The sequence below is a fragment of the Xyrauchen texanus genome, chromosome 7 (assembly GCF_025860055.1).
Source record: "Xyrauchen texanus isolate HMW12.3.18 chromosome 7, RBS_HiC_50CHRs, whole genome shotgun sequence".
In the NCBI taxonomy this organism is placed as follows: domain Eukaryota; kingdom Metazoa; phylum Chordata; class Actinopteri; order Cypriniformes; family Catostomidae; genus Xyrauchen; species Xyrauchen texanus.
This window is the reverse complement of record NC_068282.1, coordinates 10,345,862-10,365,867: the sequence shown is the minus strand read 5'-3', so window position 1 is coordinate 10,365,867 and position 20,006 is coordinate 10,345,862. Positions and strand designations below refer to the sequence as shown.

Sequence of the window (20,006 nt, the reverse complement as noted above, 5' to 3'; positions counted from 1 at the left end):
TGTCATCAGCCATTAATATGTTTTTAAGCAACTGAAAAAAGCACAAATGTCAAGGCATGTCAAAACCTCTCCAGGGCCCAAAACACCCTCAGACCCCAGAGGGTTAACTTTACTTGAGTCAATTTCCATGAAGTCATCTTTACTTTTACTCAAGTATGACAAATGGATACTTTATACAACACTGATGATGACATGTGAATGGACAATTTTCATAGTGTGAAAATGAAAATGTCTGTGACACTGACTGGATATTTGTCACCCCAGACTAACTGTAGGTGGTGAACTGTGTGTGGTGAATCTTCATATCTTGCAAAAAAAAAAATTGTTTAAACTGGTTGGGGGTGTGGGGGTGTAATAACTGATGACATCCATTCGTACCCTTCTTGTTTTCATTAAAATGCAATTTTACATAATAAGATGTATTAGCACTAATATAACGTTGCAAAATGTCAATAAAAAAGTTTTTAATCATACTTGATGTTGTATTGCCATAAATAATTTGCTTTCACACATCACAAATAACTAGCTACTCTATGGTGGAAAAGTATTTAAACATAAAACTTGAATACGGTACAGTCGAGTGTCCCATTACTCTTTTTTTTTTTTTTACATTAGAGCAGGGGTCCCCAAACTTTTTTCTATGAGGGCCACATCATTTTTCCTTTCTATAATGGAGGGCCGTAGTCTAACAGAAAATGGCATGGGCCGGAGTGATTTATTGTGGAGATTTTATTATGATTTTAAATGGATTTACAGTATTATGCCTCCTAATGCTAGATTAATTTACTATTTATGCACCATACATATCAAGTGATATATAGCCTATTAAAAGAGCATTATTACTATCGTAATGACATTTTTTCATATTCATTGCTATTGAAATCAAATTATTTACTTACTCATGCGTATTAGGCTAATCAGTGTGAACTATGTCCCCTTGACGCGCCAACCATACTAGGAGCTCCGTCAGTCGTGATGCTGGCCAGCTTAGACCAGTCTAGATCCAACTCTTCTATCGTTTGGCACACTTTACCAAAAATATCCTCCCCTGTCGTAGTACCTTTGAGACTTTTTAGGGCTTCCAGCTCCTCGGACACTTCAAAGTTTGAGCTAACTCCGCGAATAAAAATGAGCAGCTGTCCCCTGTCCTGCACGTCATTACTTTCATCCAGCGCTAATGCAAAAAAATCTAATTCTTTCACTTTTTCCTTCAGCTGGGCATACACATTATACCCCATTTCTTCAATTCGTCTGGTGATTGTACTTGCGGACAGACTCACCGCATTTAAGACGTCTTTCTTATCGGGGCACACCTGCTCCGCAACAGCATTCATACATTTCTTTACGAACTCACCATCACTGAATGGCCTACCGCAGGTTGCAATCAGTTTAGCTACCTGAAAGCTAGCTCGAATGGATGACTGGTTCAACTGGGTTTGCCGTACAAACGTATTTTGCTGAGCAGATAGTCCACTTTTTAGCTTCGACACTTTGTCTGCTCTCATTTGGCCTTGTAAACCCGCATACTTGTCTCTGTGGCGGGTTTCATAGTGTCGGCGCAGATTGTATTCTTTGAACACGGAGACTGTTTCTTGACAGATGAGGCAAAAAGCCATTTCTTTGCATTGAGCAAAAAAATAATCACTTGTCCACTTTTGGTTAAATAGCCTGCATTCTGAATCAACTTTTCTCTTTCCCAACCGTTTGGCCATTTTGTTGTCACTTTAAATTTTCTTGCTGGATCGCGTGCACCCGCTTGATCACGATGGAACGTTAATCCGGGTGAATCTAACAAATAATTTGGCTACTTTAATAATTATAACTAAGGGAAATTTTATTTTGAAAGCCAGTATGTATTATCAAATACAAATATGATATGATTAAAACATTTAAAATTAAATTGTAAAAATATTTCTCTGCATGGCATTGTTCAGAGGGCCGGTCCAAATGTGGGGGCGGGCCGTAGTTTGGGGACCCCTGCATTAGAGGCACAAATCCCATGTTTTCTATTATGGGAACTATTAGTTATGTTAGATTAACTATTATTTAACATAAAAGTTTTCTAGCATGAAATGTAGTTCATTTTAAATATATTAAATATCTGTTTAGACATTTAAAACAGGAATTCTGTCATGTTCCACATAAGTCTTGGCCAACAGTTAATATAATACAACAATGTAATGTTTTTTACATAATCTATTGAATTGAAATGTAATGTAGTTTTTATTATAATTGTTTTGTATGACCAGAAACATAATACTCAGCATATTATTATATCATGTGTCCACAGTTGATGCCCATTACACAAAATAAATTTAAAATTATTATATCTCTTAAACATGTGTGTATATATATATATATATATACAGCTGTGACCAAAGTATTGGCAGTAACATACATTTTGTGTTTCGCAAAGTTTGTGAATGACCAACTAACATAATTTCACTAATCATATAGCAGCACCTGGGAAAGTGTGAACGAGTACTAGTCAGGTGAAATCACTCTATCATTCTGATTGGATTATAAGAGCAGACTGATTGCTATAAAATTAGGGAAGTGCTTCCGATCATTGTGTTCTTGTTTACAATGGTTACCTTTAAATTAAGCCATCATCGCTTTGCATCAAAATGGCCTCACATGCAAGACTTCCAGAAATTGCTGCAAAGAATATTGCACCTGAAAGATCCATTTACCAGATCTTTAAGAACTTCAAGGAGAGAGGTTCAACTGCAGTGAAGAACGCTTCAGGATGTCCCAGAATGTCCAGCAAGCGCTAGGACCATCTACTCCTGAGGAGTCAGCTACGGAATCGTGTCACCACCAGTACAGAGCTTTCTCAATATTGGCAGCAGGTTGGTGTGAGTGCATCTGCACGTGCAAGACTTTTGGACAATAGCCACTTTTCTCCAAGAAAATCTTCAAGGACAGACTGAAATTCTGCAGGCAGTACAAGGATTGGACAGCAGAAAACTGGTGCAAAGTTATTTTCTCTGATGAAGCCCCTTCCGACTGGAAAATCAATAGTCCGGAGAAGAAAAGGTGAACGCTACCATGAGTCAACAGTGAAGCATCCTGAGACCATTCATGTGTGGGTTTGCTTTTCATCCAAGGGAGTGTGCACTCTCTCAATTCTGCCCAAAATCACTGCCATGAATAAAGAATGGTATCAAAACGTCCTGCAAGAGCAATTTCTCCCAACGATCCAGGATCAATTTGGTGATGATCCCTGCATTTTCCAGCATGATCGACCACCATTTCACAAGGTAAGAGTGATAATGAAGTTGCTTGAAGATCATTACATTGAAATTTTGGATCCGTGGCCAGGCAACTCCCCGGACCTTAATCCCATAGAGAACCTGTGGTCAATCCTCAAAAGGCGAGTGGACAAGCAGAAGCTCACAAACTGTGATCAACTCCGAGCACTAGAAAGTCAAGAATGGATCGCCATCAGTCAGGATTTGGCCCAGAAGCTGATATCCAGCACGCCAGAGCGAATTGCAGAGGTTATGAAGAACAAGGGTCTACACTGTAAAGATTGACTCTTTGCATATATTTAATGTTTTTGCCAATAAAAGCCTTTAAAACTTATGAAATGCTTATCATTATTTTCTAGTATACCATAGAAACATGCGAAAAAATTATCTACAAATACTGAAGCAGCAAACTTTGCAAAACACGAAATTTACGTCACTGCCAATACATCCATATATATATATGCACAGTACTTTATTAGAAACACTATGGTTCTATAAAGTTCCCAACGTGGTCTTGTGCTGTTGTAGCTCATCCTCCTCAAGGTTCAATGTGTTTTGCATTCTGAGATGATGTTCCCCAAAAATGTTTCCCATTCGGATGGTTGATGTGAACATCAAATTAAACTCCTGACCCGTATTTGTATGATTATATGCATTTCACTGCTGCCACATGATTGGCTGATTAGATTGCATAAATAAGCAAGTGTACAAGTGTTTGTATTTAAGTGCTCAGTGAGTGTGTATATATGTACTGCCTGGCCAAAAAAAAAGTTGCCGCTTGGATTTAAATAAGAAGATACTTAGGGGGCCTGGGTAGCTCAGTGGTAAAGACGCTGGCTACCACCCCTGGAGTTCGAATCCCAGAGCGTACTGAGTGACTCCAGCCAAGTCTCCTAAGCAACCAAATTGGCCCGGTTGCTAGGTAGAGTAGAGTCACAGGGGGTAACCTCGTGATCGCTATAATGTGGTTCGCTCTTGTTGGGGCGCGTGGTGAGTTGTGCGTAGATTGCAGCGGTAGATGCCGTGGGCCTCCACATGAGCTATGTCTCCGTGTTAACGTGCTCAATGAGCCACGTGATAAACTGCGTGAGTTGACGTCTCAGACACGGGGGCAGCTGAGATTTGTCCTCCACCACCTGGATTGAGGAAAGCCACTACTCCAACATGAGGACTTAGAGCACATTGGGAATTGGACATTCCAAATTGGGGGAAAAAGTGGAGAAAAGTAAATAAAAAAAATAAGCAGATACTTAAAGGTGCTGTAAGCGATTTCAGGCATTCTACTTCCACTGAACTGAGCCGTTGGATTAGCCATGCCCCCTCTCTCCAAATTCCTTAACCAAAATTATTCTTTGAGTCTCCAAATATATCAAAATGAGCTTTATTGAGAGCAGAAACGGATGTTAAAAACAACGGTAGTAAAATAGCTCCCTCAACTGACAACTTTTATGAACAACATGGCAAACCATGCATTATGCCTCAATAATTCGCTGCAATTACACAATACTATGAGAACACACAAAATGATTGACAGGCGGAAAGCGTCATTGTCCACGGACTGTAGACACATTTTTGTTTGCTGTTTACAGAGTCTACTGTTGTCACAGAGACCGATGAGATATATCAGGGCACGTATTTCAGTAATAACTTTCAGGGAGTTGGAAAAAATTTTACATACCTTTTTATAAAAAAAAAATCGCTTACAGCACCTTTAAGAGCCTATGGTTGAATCATTATTGCAGTGATTAATATGTTTCAGCTTCTCATTTCTTAAACAACTATGTCAGAGGAAATATCCCATGGTCGTGGAAAAGATGTTACTGTGTTTCAAAAGGTGCAAATTATTGGCCTGCATCAAGCAAAGTAAACAGCTAAGGAGATCGCTGAAAACACTGGAATTAAGAACTGTCCAATGTATTAAAAATCTTGAATGATCATGTTTGGAGATCACTAAAATGCTTGGTGGTAACATCGTTTAAAAATCAACAGTTGAACTCAAGGCTATGCTTAATAGTAGAAGTAAGAGTATTTCCACATGCACAATGTGATGAGAACTTATAGGATTGGAACTAATAAGCTGTGTGGCCACAAGAAATCCACTTGTTAGTGAGGCAAATCGGAAAAATGCCAAGACAAATGCCAAATGTCAAAGCTAAAGGCGGTCCAACGAAATATGAGTACACAATTTGTATTTATTTATTTGGCCAGGCAGTAATAGTCTTGACAAAGTCACAAGTTTGTTTACCGTACTAAAAACAAATTATTCATCCTTATACATCCTTTTTAGTGTACATTTGTTGAAAAGTGGTGAGAAAAAGTTTAATTTTTTTAGGCCCTGATATGTACCCTAGTTGTGAAAGCGCCCAGTACCTTTTACCAGTCTTACTAAGAACTAATTCAGAACAGACAAAAAACAAACAAACAAAAAAACTAAAACACTTGGAATCAAACAGGAATCTCAAATAATATCATTATCGAGCATGAGTTTTGGAAACCCTCAATTTCTATCAATTACTAGCGTATCTCAAGACTACGCAATATGGTTCCCTGTGGGCTAAAATATTTATTGCATTCTTGTCTTTTGAAAATATTAGGTCTGCTGAAATTTGACAGTGAGAATGTGCAGGCCTCTTTGATTTAAAGCTACAAGCTTCAAATTAGACTCAAGAGAAAGACAGCATAGAGATCTTGATAGAAACAAACAAGTTATTTCTCGGGTTAGTGCGCAGTATATGTTGTGAAAATAGTGTGTGTGTGTGTGTGTGTGTGTGTGTGTGTGTGTGTGTGTGTGTGTGTGTGTGTGTGAGCGTGTATTTATCACTTTGTGGGGACCAAATGTCCCCATAAGGATAGTAAAACCCAAAATTTTTGACCTTGTGGGGACATTTTGTCGGTCCCCATGAGGAAAACAGCTTATAAATCATACTAAATTATGTTTTTTGAAAATGTAAAAATGCAGAAGGTTTTCTGTGAGGGTTAGGTTTAGGGGTAGGGTTAGGTTTAGGGGATAGAATATAAAGTTTGTACAGTATAAAAACCATTATGTCTATGGAAAGTCCCCATAAAACATGGAAACACAACATGTGTGTGTGTGTGTGTGTGTGTGTGTGTGTGTGTGTGCAAATTACCCTCCTTTTAGGGGCATTAGGTAGATTCCTTTTTTTGTTTAGGGAAATAAGAAATATCTGTATACAAATTTGAAACAGCCAAACGAAACAAGATCTTGTACTACAGACAATTTAGGAAAGACTAGTCTGAATGTACCACATGCTAAACTGGATTTTTTTAGCATTAGCTTTCTTTACAGTAACACTTGAAAATATCTGACAACTATAGTATGAACACAAGTAAATTGGCCCACTGTCATCTCAATGGCAAAAAGTGGCCCAGTTTATCTAAATTCACACTACTTAAAGGTGCACCAAGCAATTGTTTTATGTATGTGGTCTTGGACTTGGACACTGACACTGACACCTAGGGGAGTGGATGCAGTATTATTGAACTGCAATAGTTTTTAATTACTGATGCCCTTGTAGAATTGTAATCCATGAGTGAAAGTTTCCAATTATAAGGTGGTTATTGAGAATAAGCGAGTAGTATTCGGTTGGTCATGTGATTCTAACATGGCAACCCCCATTAGGGAACCCTCTCCATGTAGAATAACAGCTTTTATAAGGTTACTGATATTACTAGAATCTTCAAATGTGATTGGTCATGATTTTATCCATAAGTTTATAAATTACAATTCATTTCTTTAAGAGTAAAACTTTTTTTAATGAGGAAAAAATGACAGATTTCACCATTACAGGGCTTGATGCTTGTAAGTATTGATGACACATCTTGTTAGAGCCCATGCTGTTTGTTGGTGTAACTATCTGGGTTTTAAACCCCTTTTTCTCAATTTATGTCCAAGGTGTTTTAAACCCCTTTTTCTCAATTTATGTCCAGCCTTTCAAAATCGAAAAAAAGGACATGAAGTTTCTATAATGGTAGGTAGCATGTGATATATACTAGTTATTGACAAATAATGAAGGAACATCAATGAAATTGATCTAATTATTGCATGGTTCTAAATCCATAGAGTAAAACACAGCATTTTAGCCTTCAAAGATAACCACTTGCTATTAATAACTACGCCACCTAATCAGGATCACTCCTGAATAAGTTAGATAGCATAATATCGCACATGCATTCACACATAAACTAAAGACAAATATATCCTCTAAACATTGCCTCTGTCGATGATAAAAAAAGAGATATTTCAAAGAATGGTTTGTACATGAATAATGGGTTTTGAGTTCTTAGAAAGGCACCCTGAAGTTTTTTGTATTGATTGGGAAGCTTGTTTGTTTTAATAAGGCTGTTTTAAGGGACGGGGACTCAGCTGCTATCTTAAATGAATGATAGCATTTAGTAATGTTGTGATCACATTTTGTGCTGTAGAATAGGGAGGTGTTCACTGCAGCTATTAGTTCTAATTGGTCCTCTGCAATGATAAATCTCAGATTTGATACCATATGACTTGGTGTTCAAATAAGATGGATGATCACAGGACGTGATATTTTGGGCATTTATCTTGGAAAAAACCCATAAAAAAAACAGGCTTCTGGATTTATCGGCACTACAGCTGGTTGCTTTTCATTTAGCAGACACATTTTATGCAAAGTAGTTTGCAGTCCACTAATTGCAGGAACAGTCCCCTTGGAGTTAGTCTAGTGTAGTAAGTCTAGTGTAGTGCTTTACTCAGGGGTCTAATAATAAAGTGGATCCCAGTAGCTTGGTACAGTTCACTAGTTGTCTAAACTTGGAACTTTTGTGTCACCTGCCTGGATTTGCACCCTCAAATCAGTAGTCAGTAGTTGTGCCAAACAATCTCCTTTGAATGCTGATACCACTTCTATCTATTTACCCTGCTTCCAGATAGTTGTTTTCTTAAACACTGTTTTAAAGTCATAGTTGACCTAAAATTATGCAGAATGTTAGCCTTAGTCACCATTCACTTTGGCAAACCTCATTATTTTAGCAAGTTCTAAACTTCTTGAAATATAATCAAATTACAATTAGCTGTTTAGAGCTTAAAAACAACAACAACAACAACAACAACAAAATCTGGATGGCATAGATCAGATAAATTGTTCATGGAAGAATTTAGATAGTGTGCAAATGTATAATCTCTGACTTTTGATTGCAGATTTTGGTAATTTGGCAAATATAAGCACAGATTGAGACATTGTTGTGATCTCTTTTGAAACTTTAGAGAAGACGCAAGATTACTAGGATTGTGTGCCCTTACTGTATGCAAAAGGCTTTCAAGGAAAAACAATAGAGATGGTAAAGAGCTTTCATTTGTAATTTGTCTTTCCTATGGGTAGGTACACTATGTCTTTTGTTCCCTAGTACATGTTTACAATTCTTCCATGGTTTAGGATCTAAAACTGTGCTCCTCTGTCTTGTAGGTGGAAGCTAAATGGCACTTTGATCAATCCTAAACCCGGCTCCCACCACAGCCTCTCTGGCGGCAACCTTCGCATCACCCATCTCAACAAAGACGAAGATGCTGGGACCTACCAGTGCCTTGCTTCCAACTCCTTCGGGACTATCGTCAGCAGGGAGGCCAGCCTAACCTTTGCCTGTGAGTCACGGTCTGATCTCTGATCAAACCAGCAGCATAGTTCAGGTCCAAACAAATAGGATATTGCAGACCTGACAGCACAAGCTGGTATGCTGTCCCATGTTCTCCTGGCTGATATCATGATCAAAATGTTTTCCCTAAGGAGAGCCTGGTCGCTTTCTCGCACTCTCTCTTTACTATTTCTCTCTAACATTTTCTCTCTCATTCAAACACACATACTCAGGTTGCAGATTCAATTTCGCAGTTGCCATTTATAGGGAGATATAGGGAATATAATTAGATTTTTAAAATAGGAGATGCAGTAAAACACATTCAGGCTTTGCGCTATTTATTACTGATGTTTTGAAAGCCACGACTGGCAGCTAAATCGTTCAAGCTCCTCCCCTCCCAGCTAACGCGAAAACATTTTGATCTGACCAATAAGTAAATCACACTGTTTCCGAAAGATGTAAAATGTTGCCTTTGCAGGCTTTTTATGTTGGTAGGAAGGCAAGAAGGCCCGTCCAAATCCAATTTTTACAAAACATCTTGTCTATTAAAAGGATAGTTCACCAAAATAATTAAATTAACTTGTATTCACCCTCATACTATCCCAGATGTGTGTGACTTTCTGTCTTCTGCTGAACACAAATGAAGATTTTTAGAAGAATAACTCAGCTCTGTAGGTCCTTTAATGCAAGTGAATGGTGGCCAGATCTTTGAAGCTCCAAAAATCATATAGAGACAGAATAAAAGTAATCCATATGACTCCAGTGGTTTAATATGTCTTCTGAAGTGATGCAATCACTTTGGGTGAGAAACAGATCGATATTTAAATCCTTTTTTACTATAAATTTCCACTTACACTTTCAGAATGTGAAAGTAAATGATTTTCTACTTGATATATTGCTGAATCGGTTGGTGCTTGTTAGTAGTAGAGGGAGAAAGTGCACTTCATTGAACAAAAATGCATATATATATATATATATATATATCCCCCTGAGCAGATGAAGTCATAAATAGTGTTTGCACATTTTCCCAGAAGAGAAAGAGTGTTAATCTGAAATGTGTCTATACTGTATCTGCTAAAAGTTTATTCTGTCAACTCTAAAGTGTACACTAAGTTACACTACAGGTGTCCTCTAAGCTAACAGACATCGCCGAAAAGAAACACAAATATGATTCCATATTGTTTTTAAGAGCCATTTCTAGCGAATCGGAAATGTAGTTTTAAAAGTGTTACACCTGCCATTTTCAGTCCATTTGGTTTTGTTATACATTGGTGAAATAATATTAAGAAAATGTTAAGTTATTACACATAATGGGCCCACATTAAACAAAGAATATTGAAAACTTAAGTTTTGTCCTTGGCCTGACACTAAAAAATGGCCAATTATACCAATTGGCTGATCCATCTTAGCATACGGCATCAGTAACAAATGACTGATAGGCCTTTCCGATTAAATACTGATTCACCACATAACCAGCAAGACCATTGTCTGAAGATGATGGCACCCCCAGCCAGAACCAATCTAATTCCATGGGGGGCAAGTCGGCTGTCAATGTAAGATGATTGGCTGATAGATCCATCAATCGTCGGTCTCTGACCTTACTAGGATCCAGTTGTTTTTGTGTGGAGGGGCACGCGACTCTGAGTGCTGTACATCCATCTTCTTTATTACTCTCTCTGTAGCTTAATTAACTCTGCCACATGATGGAGTGGTGTAAGTTCAAGATAATAATTTAAAGGGCAGCTGATGTTATTAGATGGGATATTTTCTAATTTGGTATCTAATGTGGGAGAATTCATAGAATACGTTGGCATTCATGACAATGCGTAAGTCGAGAAGTCACATTTCCAACTTGAATTCTTAATTCAATTTAGTTTTATAATATGTATAAAGACACATTCAATGTTACATACAGAGAAATTGCATAATTACATCACAATTTCTAATCGTTCAATTTGCACAGTGGCTACCACACTTCCGACATTGCTCATCTGCAATGTAGACAGCTTTATTTATCATAATGGGTGCAGTCGTGTCACTTTCAGTGATAGACATTCAATTAATCTTTTATAGAAAATTTACATGAACTGAATGAGTTGTCTGTTTCAGCCAAAGCCAGTTTGGTTGATACACACGCTGCACGAGTTTGTAGCTTGCTAGCCTGGATAGCATTGCTTATTCGTATTCTTATATGTTAATAATTTTATCCTTTGCCATTTTACCACGTGCTTTGGGTTTTTCCACTTTTTTACTGTTTCATCTGTGCGTATTATTCAGCGTGCCCCCGTTTCTCTCATAAAAAAAAAAAAAATGGCCCCGCTTTTTCCTGCTTGTCTACATCTCACGTCTCGACTGCGTGAATTTGTTTTCTCCACTGTGTTTTACACGGATTATTGCATAAATCTCAAACATCTGCTGATTAGGAGCCACATCGATCTCAAATTATCACTGCTCAAGAACAATCATAACAACAACAAACAGCTGCGGTAAGTCATGGCATCCGCTCATGTTATTTCTTCCTGCATTGCATGCCACATGTTTACTATAGCTTCTTCCATCAGGAGTGAGGGGTTTACATGTGATATATATAAGGAATTAGTCAGGCTGACGGAGAAGGTTAATGAGCTAGGAACACATATCCGAATGCTAGTGGAGGTCAGTGAGAGAGAAGCTGGTAGATACGTTTTCAGATGCTGGTAGTACAGCGAGCAACACACACACTTTGGTTCCGGCCGTAGAGCCCCCGTAGCAGGGCATTTGGGTGATGTCTCTGCGGCAGTGGCAATTTCTTAGGAACAGCAAAGCCTTCTCTGCTGGCCTAACATGCCAATTAAATAATGTTTAATTGCTTTCCACTCTTAATTAATCTACAAACAAATAGAGAAAAACAAAAAATGCATCCAGTCACATTTTATTTATTGATGCTTACAAGTGAAGTGTGACAACTGTTTCACAAATCACATGCCAAAAGCAGCTCGTGAATTTGAGCTGTAGTGCTGTGTTCCATTCAACTCGGAAAGTCAGATTATACAACTTCCTACTACGAAAAGTGCAATGGAATGCATCTTGAAGTCAGAATTACAACTTGTAGGCTCATGTAGAAAATCTCAACTTCGATTTCAACGAGATGCAGGGGCATGATCTCAAACAAACCTGTCAAGACTCAGGGAGATATACAAAGTAAGTGATAAACATTCACTTTATTAAGTAATATTGAAAAATGTGTATGTTTCCAAATTATATGATATTAAAGCTTGTTTAACAAATGTCTGCAGAAACGGGTGTATAAAACTTTATAATCTCTTTTGATATTTGTACACCTTAAGCACAAATGCTAGCGCTGCAGCATTGTTTTTCAGTTGGGTTGCTAGGAGACATCTCTAATGAGATTCAAACCCCTGCAAAGCGTACGGGAGCATTGCAGTTTTGTTTCCTTAAATATCATCTTCCGAATATCTGGGAATGGAATGCATTTATGGTCAGAGATATCAAGTAGGAATATTCCATATCCAACTTGAATGGAACGCAGCATTACCGTGTACCCTGACGAAACTAAATTTATTGCAAGCAACATTTAAATCTCAAATATTATTAGATAGATTTTTCCAGGTATTATAGAACTCCTTGGTAGATTCAAAAGAAAAATTATGATTATGATACAATTTATGATGTCTGTTCGGGAGACTTCATTTCACAAAACAGTCATGATTCAAGTTAAAATTAGGCTTGCTTGAGCATTAAGTGTCGTTTCAAGTTCTTGCTTTCGTGCGTGGACATGTTTTTAAAATGTCAGCTGGTATTAGTTGACTGCCATGTAATGTATGAGCCATAGCGTCTTATTCATTGTTAAACTGTTTTCTTAATGGCATGAATCACACTGAAGGCCTAGACTTAAAATGCACAGCCCGCGGCTGCTCTGCAGCATATTCAGCTCAGCAAAGCCACACCGCTCTCCCGTTCCTTGTTTGGGTTTCCAATCGATTCTCCCCACTCAGTGATGCACCCACTGAGAATCATGCTGAAAGAGTTTATTTCATGCTAATAAAGATTATATTGTAAGGAACGTGGAAATAGAGACTTCGTACACTATTGTTATATGCATTTCCGGGGCTCGGGCGTCTGACATCAGATCAAATTTACAAGTGCTGAATAATGCTAAACTTAGATCATTTAGGCACTAATGATGAATGACGAAGATCACTGGAGATAATGTTAAAGAGGTGTGTGAACTTGTAAAAATGATGTCAGACACTGTAATATGCTCAGGCCCCCTCCCTACTAGTCGTGGTGATTAGGTTTATAGGAGATTAGTGTTACTGAATGGCTGGACTTCTGAGTGGTGTGGTGTTGGAGAATAGCATGTGATTTATAGACAATTTTAAAAGTTTTTGGGGTAGACCTGACCTGTTGAAGAGAGACAGACTCCATCCCTCCAGAGAAGGTGCCACTCTTCTCTTTATTAATTTGGATCTTAGTCTTAATAATGATAGTATTTGACTAACTGGGGCCCAGGTCAGTAAGCAGACACACAGGTCACATACACAACAACACATAGATACTGTATCACCTAGATATCATATAGAGACTGTGTCTGTTCCCCGAACTACTGAACACAAAACTCTAACTAAATCATTTAGAAAAAATTTGATTAAGGTCAAACTTGCAAAAAAAGAAAAAAAGTAAGATACATATCATATAAAGGTAGGGTTCATAAAAAGTATATCTCTTTCTACCAAAGCACTAATTTTAAATGAAATTTATTACAGATTGTAGTTTGTATGCGCTCTGTTTGACTGAAACCTGGCTGAATATATTAGTTTTAATGAATGTACTCCCTTAGTTGTAAACTCCCTTGATATAAACATGAGCCTTGTCTGAAGGGTCGAGGAGGAGATGTTGCTACAATTTACAGTGAAGTTTTTGGTGTTACACAGAGGACAGGCTATAAGTTTAAGTCTTTTGAACTAATAATGCTTAATATGACACCGTCAGATATAAATAGAAAATCTGTCGTCTTTTTCACTTGCTACAGTATATAGATCACCTGGGCCTCACTTTGGATTCCTTGCAAATTAGGTAATTTTCTTTCTGATATAATAGTTAATGTAGATAGAGCTTTAATGGTTGGTGACTTCAACATTCACATAGATAATGAAAATGACACATTGGGATTAGCATTTATTGATAATCTCAACTATCTATGAGTCAGACACAATGTGACAGGACTAACTCATCGCCATAATAATACGCTAGATTTAATTCTGTCAAATGGAGTTGATGTTGATATTACAGAAATTCTTCAGCAGATCGAAGACATCTCAGATTATTACCTCATCTCTTGTTTGTTGTGATAAGCTAATGTAATTCTATCTACACCATGCTATCGTTCAGGCAGAACTGTTCTCTTAACCACTTCAGATAGCTTCACTAATAATCTTCCAGAATTGTTTCACATACTCATTAAGCCAAAAAGTCTAGAAGAACTTGATGAAATAACAGAAAATATAAATACAGTCTTCTCTATCACTCTTTATAGTGTCGCCCCGCCTTAGATTAAAGAAACTTAAAGAAAAAAGCCTCGCACTGCTGTAAAATGATAAACCTTTGCCCTCAAGAGAGCAGCTTGGAAAATAGAGTGCAAGTGGAAGAATAGAAAATTAGAGGTATTTTGCAGTACATTGAAGGATAGTGTCTGTAGCTTCAGACAGGCTCTAAAAGCTGCCAGGTCAGCATATTTTAGCAAACTCATAGAAAATAACCTCAACAATCCTAGGTGTTTGTTTAGTGCTCTTGCTAAATTGCTTAGAATAAAGCATTGACTAAATTAGATATTTTTACTGATGAAATTGAAATAATCAGAAATAAAACTGGAACTAAGCAATCAACTGTCTCAGCACCTCAGAAAACTGTGTTTCATAATGTTGAACAGAACTTCAATCCTTTTCTGTCATAGTTCATGAAGAGCTAACAAATCTTATCAAAAAATCAAAAGCCACAAAATCTATGTAGATCCAATACCAACTATGCTCTTAAAAGAGGTATTCCCAGTAATAAAGAACCTCTTCTTAATATTATTAACTCCTCGTTATCCTTAGGACATGTCCCAAGAAACTTTAAAATGGCAGTTATCAAACTGCTTATTAAGAAGCCACAGCTTGATCCTAGAGAATTGGCTAATTACAAACCTATTTCAAATCTACCATTTATGTCGAAAATATTAGAAAGGTAGTGTCCTCTCAACTATATTAATTTCTACAGAGAATTGGAATATATGAACAATTTTGGTCAGGATTTAGGCCCCATCACAGTACAGAGACTGCACTTATCAGAGTTACAAATGACTTGTTCTTATCATCTGATCGCGGCTGCATTTCTCTTCTAGTGCTTTTAGATCTTAGTGCTGCCTTCGACACGATAGTTCACAACATTATGTTGGCATTAGTGGACTTGCTCTAGCGTGGTTTAGGTCCTATTTAAAGGACAGCTACCACTTTGTATGTGTAAAAAAGGAATTGTCAAATCAGACAAAAGTTAAGTATGGAGTGCCACAGTGATCAGTTTTAGGATCTCTTCTTTTCTCCTTATACATGCTTCCCCTGGGAGATATTATCAGGAATCATGAAATCATACTATCAGGAAGTTTCCACTGTTATGCCGATGATACCCAACTTTATATTTCTACTTAACTCAACAAAAATTCACAATTTTCCAAATTACCAGAGTGTATCAATGAAATCAATGATTGGATGGCCAGAATTTCCTTCTACTCAAATCCGACAAAACAGAGGTACTAATGATTGGACCAAAAATAAGCCGCTAAAATATACTTTAACTCTCGATGGATGTACTGTTACGTTGTCTTATTCTGCAAAGAATTTAGGTGTTTGATACCAATCTGTCCTTTGAAAATACAATTTCCAATGTTTATATAACAGCATTCTTCCACCAGATTGCTGACTAGAACCAAGAAATATGGCCATATTTGCCCAATTGTATCATTGTTACATTGGCAACCTGTTAAATTTCGTATTAATTTTAAGATTCTGTTAACTGCATACAAAGCTTTGAATGGTCTAGCTCCACAGTACTTAAGTGACCTTCTGACACACTAGATTCCATCGCGTTCATTACGGTCACAAAAATCTGACTTGTTAATAATTCCAAGAATATCAAAATCCAAAAAAAGGATGTAGATCCTTTTCATATTTGGCTCCTTATCAATGGAATAATCTCCCTAACACTGTTCGGGATGCAGACACACTCACTCAGTTTAAGTCTAGACTAAAGACTTTAGCCAGGCATACACCTAATTTGTCCATCAACTCACAATTAGCCTGCTTTAGTTAAGTCTGCCTGAACCAGTAAAATCCATCATGATCTATAACTCTGCATGAAATCGAATGGCATCTACACAAATATTATTCTATTTGTTTCCATGTCTCAACCTCGGGTTTCATATCCTGAGGTTACCAGAGCCTGCCAGATCCAGCTCCGTTCCTGCTTGTTGTTGGACTCCAATGCTACGTGTCGCTGAGAGATGACGACAAACTCCAGCCGGTGCTAGCCAGACATCACTTCAGTTTTTTTACTTCAGAGGATGAACTGATGCCAACTCCAACTGTAAGACATCGAGTACTTCATAAGCCACTGACTGAACCTTGGACTTAGGATGGCGAACCTCAGCAAAATGACCTGCAGGTTGAAATGTGACGCACCTCATAATTTATCTCTGCCTGCTTCACCTTTGTCTACTGATAGACTACGCTCTTGAAATGGAATGCATAGACTATAATTTAATTGCCAACAAAAGCCTTTATCAGCCAACTAACAAAGGAAAATACATCTATGTGAACTTCTGCAGTAAATCTAGGATGGATTTCAAAGACATTAATCATTAATCATAAAGTAAAAAATAAATACAAAATTATATATAAATTATAATTTATATGTATACAACTGTTGAATTTTGCAGCCTTCCATAACACTATAAGTAGCCCTGCTATTAGTCTTGCACCACTTCCTGTTTGACTAGGAAATATGTTAACACAGGAATGAAAACTGCAATTATCAAGCCATAGGCAAATTCCAGACAGCATTTTTGTGCCCTTGAAGGGAACTGTAGGAAGGGGATTCTACCTGAGGTTTTGTTTCAAATGAAAGAAAGTATGGGAGCCTTTCGTAAAGGTCTAATGGCCTTCAAAAAATCTTGTAAAAGACTGTTAGCAAAGTCTGAATACAATGGTAACTTCAAGGAAGTAATTTAGCCTTTTATGATCATGTGATCCTGAGTGGTGCGTACCAACAATTTTAAAACCTGCCGTAATTTATTTATCGGAGAGATACCTTTTGAATTAATAGAGGCAATATATGAGGTTTTATTTGTTACAGCAATCTCAACAGCTATAAGCATTAATTTAGCATGTAATCAAAATAAAGTAGCAGTGATGTATGTCTTCATGTAGGGTATTTCAAATGGCCACATATAAGAGAGTAATTAATGCCCTGTAGTCTTCAGAGTTCTCATTTCAGGTGCGCTGTGCTTCAGAGTGAGTAGAGCATAGCAATGCTCACTTTTGAATTGAAATCACAGCTTTTATGTGATCTTTAAAGCATGTACCATTTCTACAAGAGAGCATTATTTTCTTATTTATTCTATGAGGACTTTTAGCAGCTTCCTGTTAGGAGTTGGTTTAGAAATAATAGTAGTTCTTGAACTAGGTTGTGTCTCTTAGAATGGATTTGTCTCTGAACAGCTCTGCCTTTTCTTTTCAAATAAATGACTGTTGAAAATCACTATGTGTGAAAATACATTTACAGTTACTTTTGTGTAAGTTGTATTGTGCCTTTGTGCTTTCGAATTATCAAAAGTACAGATTATAAAAGACACTTTCATTGAATATGATGACTTTTTTTTTCTCTCTCTCTTTCTCTCAGTAGAACTTGATGAATTATGCAGATATTGAAAGAATTGGCAGTAGATGCATAGGAAATGAGACAAATTGTAAGTGTCGATGCACCAGTCCCTAAAGCAGTAATTGCATTCTGGGGAACTGCAGAATGTTTTTAATTAAAATGCCACTGATAGAAAAGACCGTTTGCTGAGTCTTAATCGTATTACACATATACCGTCTTCTCATTTTCACATTTTCTTGGGTCTTCCAGAAGATCCCTCTCTTAACGTGCAATAGCAATTAAAGTTTTCTTTGACTTAGTGAGAGATTACAATTAAGTTATGCATTTCTTGCATTAACAACATGTTGAACAGTGTGATGACAGGTAGAATAGAATAATTAAGGTTTAGAGTCAGAGGATATTGAAGACATAATCTTAAAGGGGAGAATGGTGAAAGTTGACATAAGGGCTATATCTAGGTAACTATGGGGATTTTAGTCAGAAGTAATTTGCATATATGCTTTTTGTCTATGGCAGTGGTTATCTATGTTGAGTTTTAAACATCTGAGGGGGCATGTGAATCAACAGTCTTTATAAAATCACAGCGGCTCACGAAAGCCATGATAAATTATGCTAGCATTTAAAATTCTCCCACGGTGGAGGCACATGATGGTCAGGTTCATTTAGATTACTGTACATCCTGTCAGATCACTTTTGCAGAACTGGGAGTTCTTCAATGGCGCTATTTTCTTCATTTTGAGCCGTTATGAATTGCAGAACAGGAAAGTGCCCATTTGATGTTATGTCATGGCTACATTCTGGTTTCTTCTCAGTCCAAATACATAGCTGTTACAAGTGATTTGAAATTAAATAATGACCCATTCAAGTTTAAAGTAAAAAAAAGAAAAAAGGCTGGACTAGGAATTTTATTGTAGCTGAATTGGAATGGAATTGTGTTCCAGAGATGTGTTTCTTTCCTAGAAAGTAATTATAAAAATTTAGAAAACACTCAATTAAAAAACACATTAAAAACTTTATTTTAAATTTTTCGTTTCATATAAGAACTAGTAAAACAGGAATTCAGCTCGATTTCTCATATTTTCATTCAAGCGCTTAAAATAAGTATACAATCTTATTATTTGATTTTCACAAGTGGATGGATGTGACACCCATTTCTACTGATTGGTTAAACCTGCGATGTCATCTGTCCTTCCTCATTCCTTTTCTTCAGAATAAATGCCTTTTCAAGTGCTAAATCACCGCAAGTTTATCACATAGCCTACATTGAGGACAGGTTTTTTGTTTGTTTGTTTTTTACAGTCAATGCGGTGCTCACGATGCGGTTTCAGGTGCGCATGTTGCCATGGCTACAGTCAGAAAGGACTTCATTTTGTCTGAAATGTCTATCTGTATACCTTTTTAAAACTGAAATGTCAGTGGGGGTGAACACAGTAGGGCAGGCTATGTGATAACTGAACAGAATAAACCTTACATTTTAATGTCCACAAAAAGTTTTCATTTTATTTTTAGGATACAACAACTAGCCATTAACTGATTCAATAAAATGACACGCTTATCTATTATGCAGTTGTCTCTCTTTCAAATCTGGGCTATACGATTTGCATAGGCAAGATGTTACTTTCACGATACGTGTTCAACCATTACGCAATAAAATATTTTTTATAGACAGCGAATGTGTTTAAAACTTAATTGGAATTAATTCAAATCATTGTTGTACATAGGTAAGGCTCTTCAAGCCACAATTTGATTATGGTTTTTCACATTATAATAACCGGCCTTATTAATATTAGGCCTATACCCCATGTCAGTGCCTGGATTTTTGGCTTGAGGTTGCCTACCAGCAATTAAATTCTCTAAGACCTGGTTGAATTAATAGGCAACACTTTTAATACACTTTTGGTGTAGGCCTAATACATTTACCTTTTTGATGCAAAAAAGTTTAATAAAACAGATGATCAATAAATTAATTTTACAAGGGACTTTTCAGGTTCAGATAGGTAGGTCTAATGATTTATTTTTACTTTTTTATAAACCAAGCAAAAGGCAACTGCATGTCAGTGAAAGTAAATCAGAAACAGGGAGCATTTGGTTGCATTTTATTTCATCAGTACAAAGGAATGGCAAGCGGGCCTCAGCTCGGATAGGCGGTAAGTGACTTGCGCCCCGGCAATGAACTTACACATTCCGAATAAAGACTGGAAAGCAAAATATGTAACT

The 20,006-nt window shown here is 37.1% G+C and overlaps 1 protein-coding gene across 1 annotated transcript in view; it reads left to right on the top strand.

Moving 5' to 3' along the window:
• LOC127646608 (contactin-4-like) overlaps positions 1-20,006 on the top strand; it is a 174,781-nt gene that overhangs the window by 8,027 nt on the left and 146,748 nt on the right. Inside the window, exon 2 of the mRNA XM_052130365.1 lies at positions 8,711-8,886. Coding sequence (XP_051986325.1) covers positions 8,711-8,886 — 176 coding nt within the window. The remainder of the gene's footprint in view (positions 1-8,710; positions 8,887-20,006) is intronic.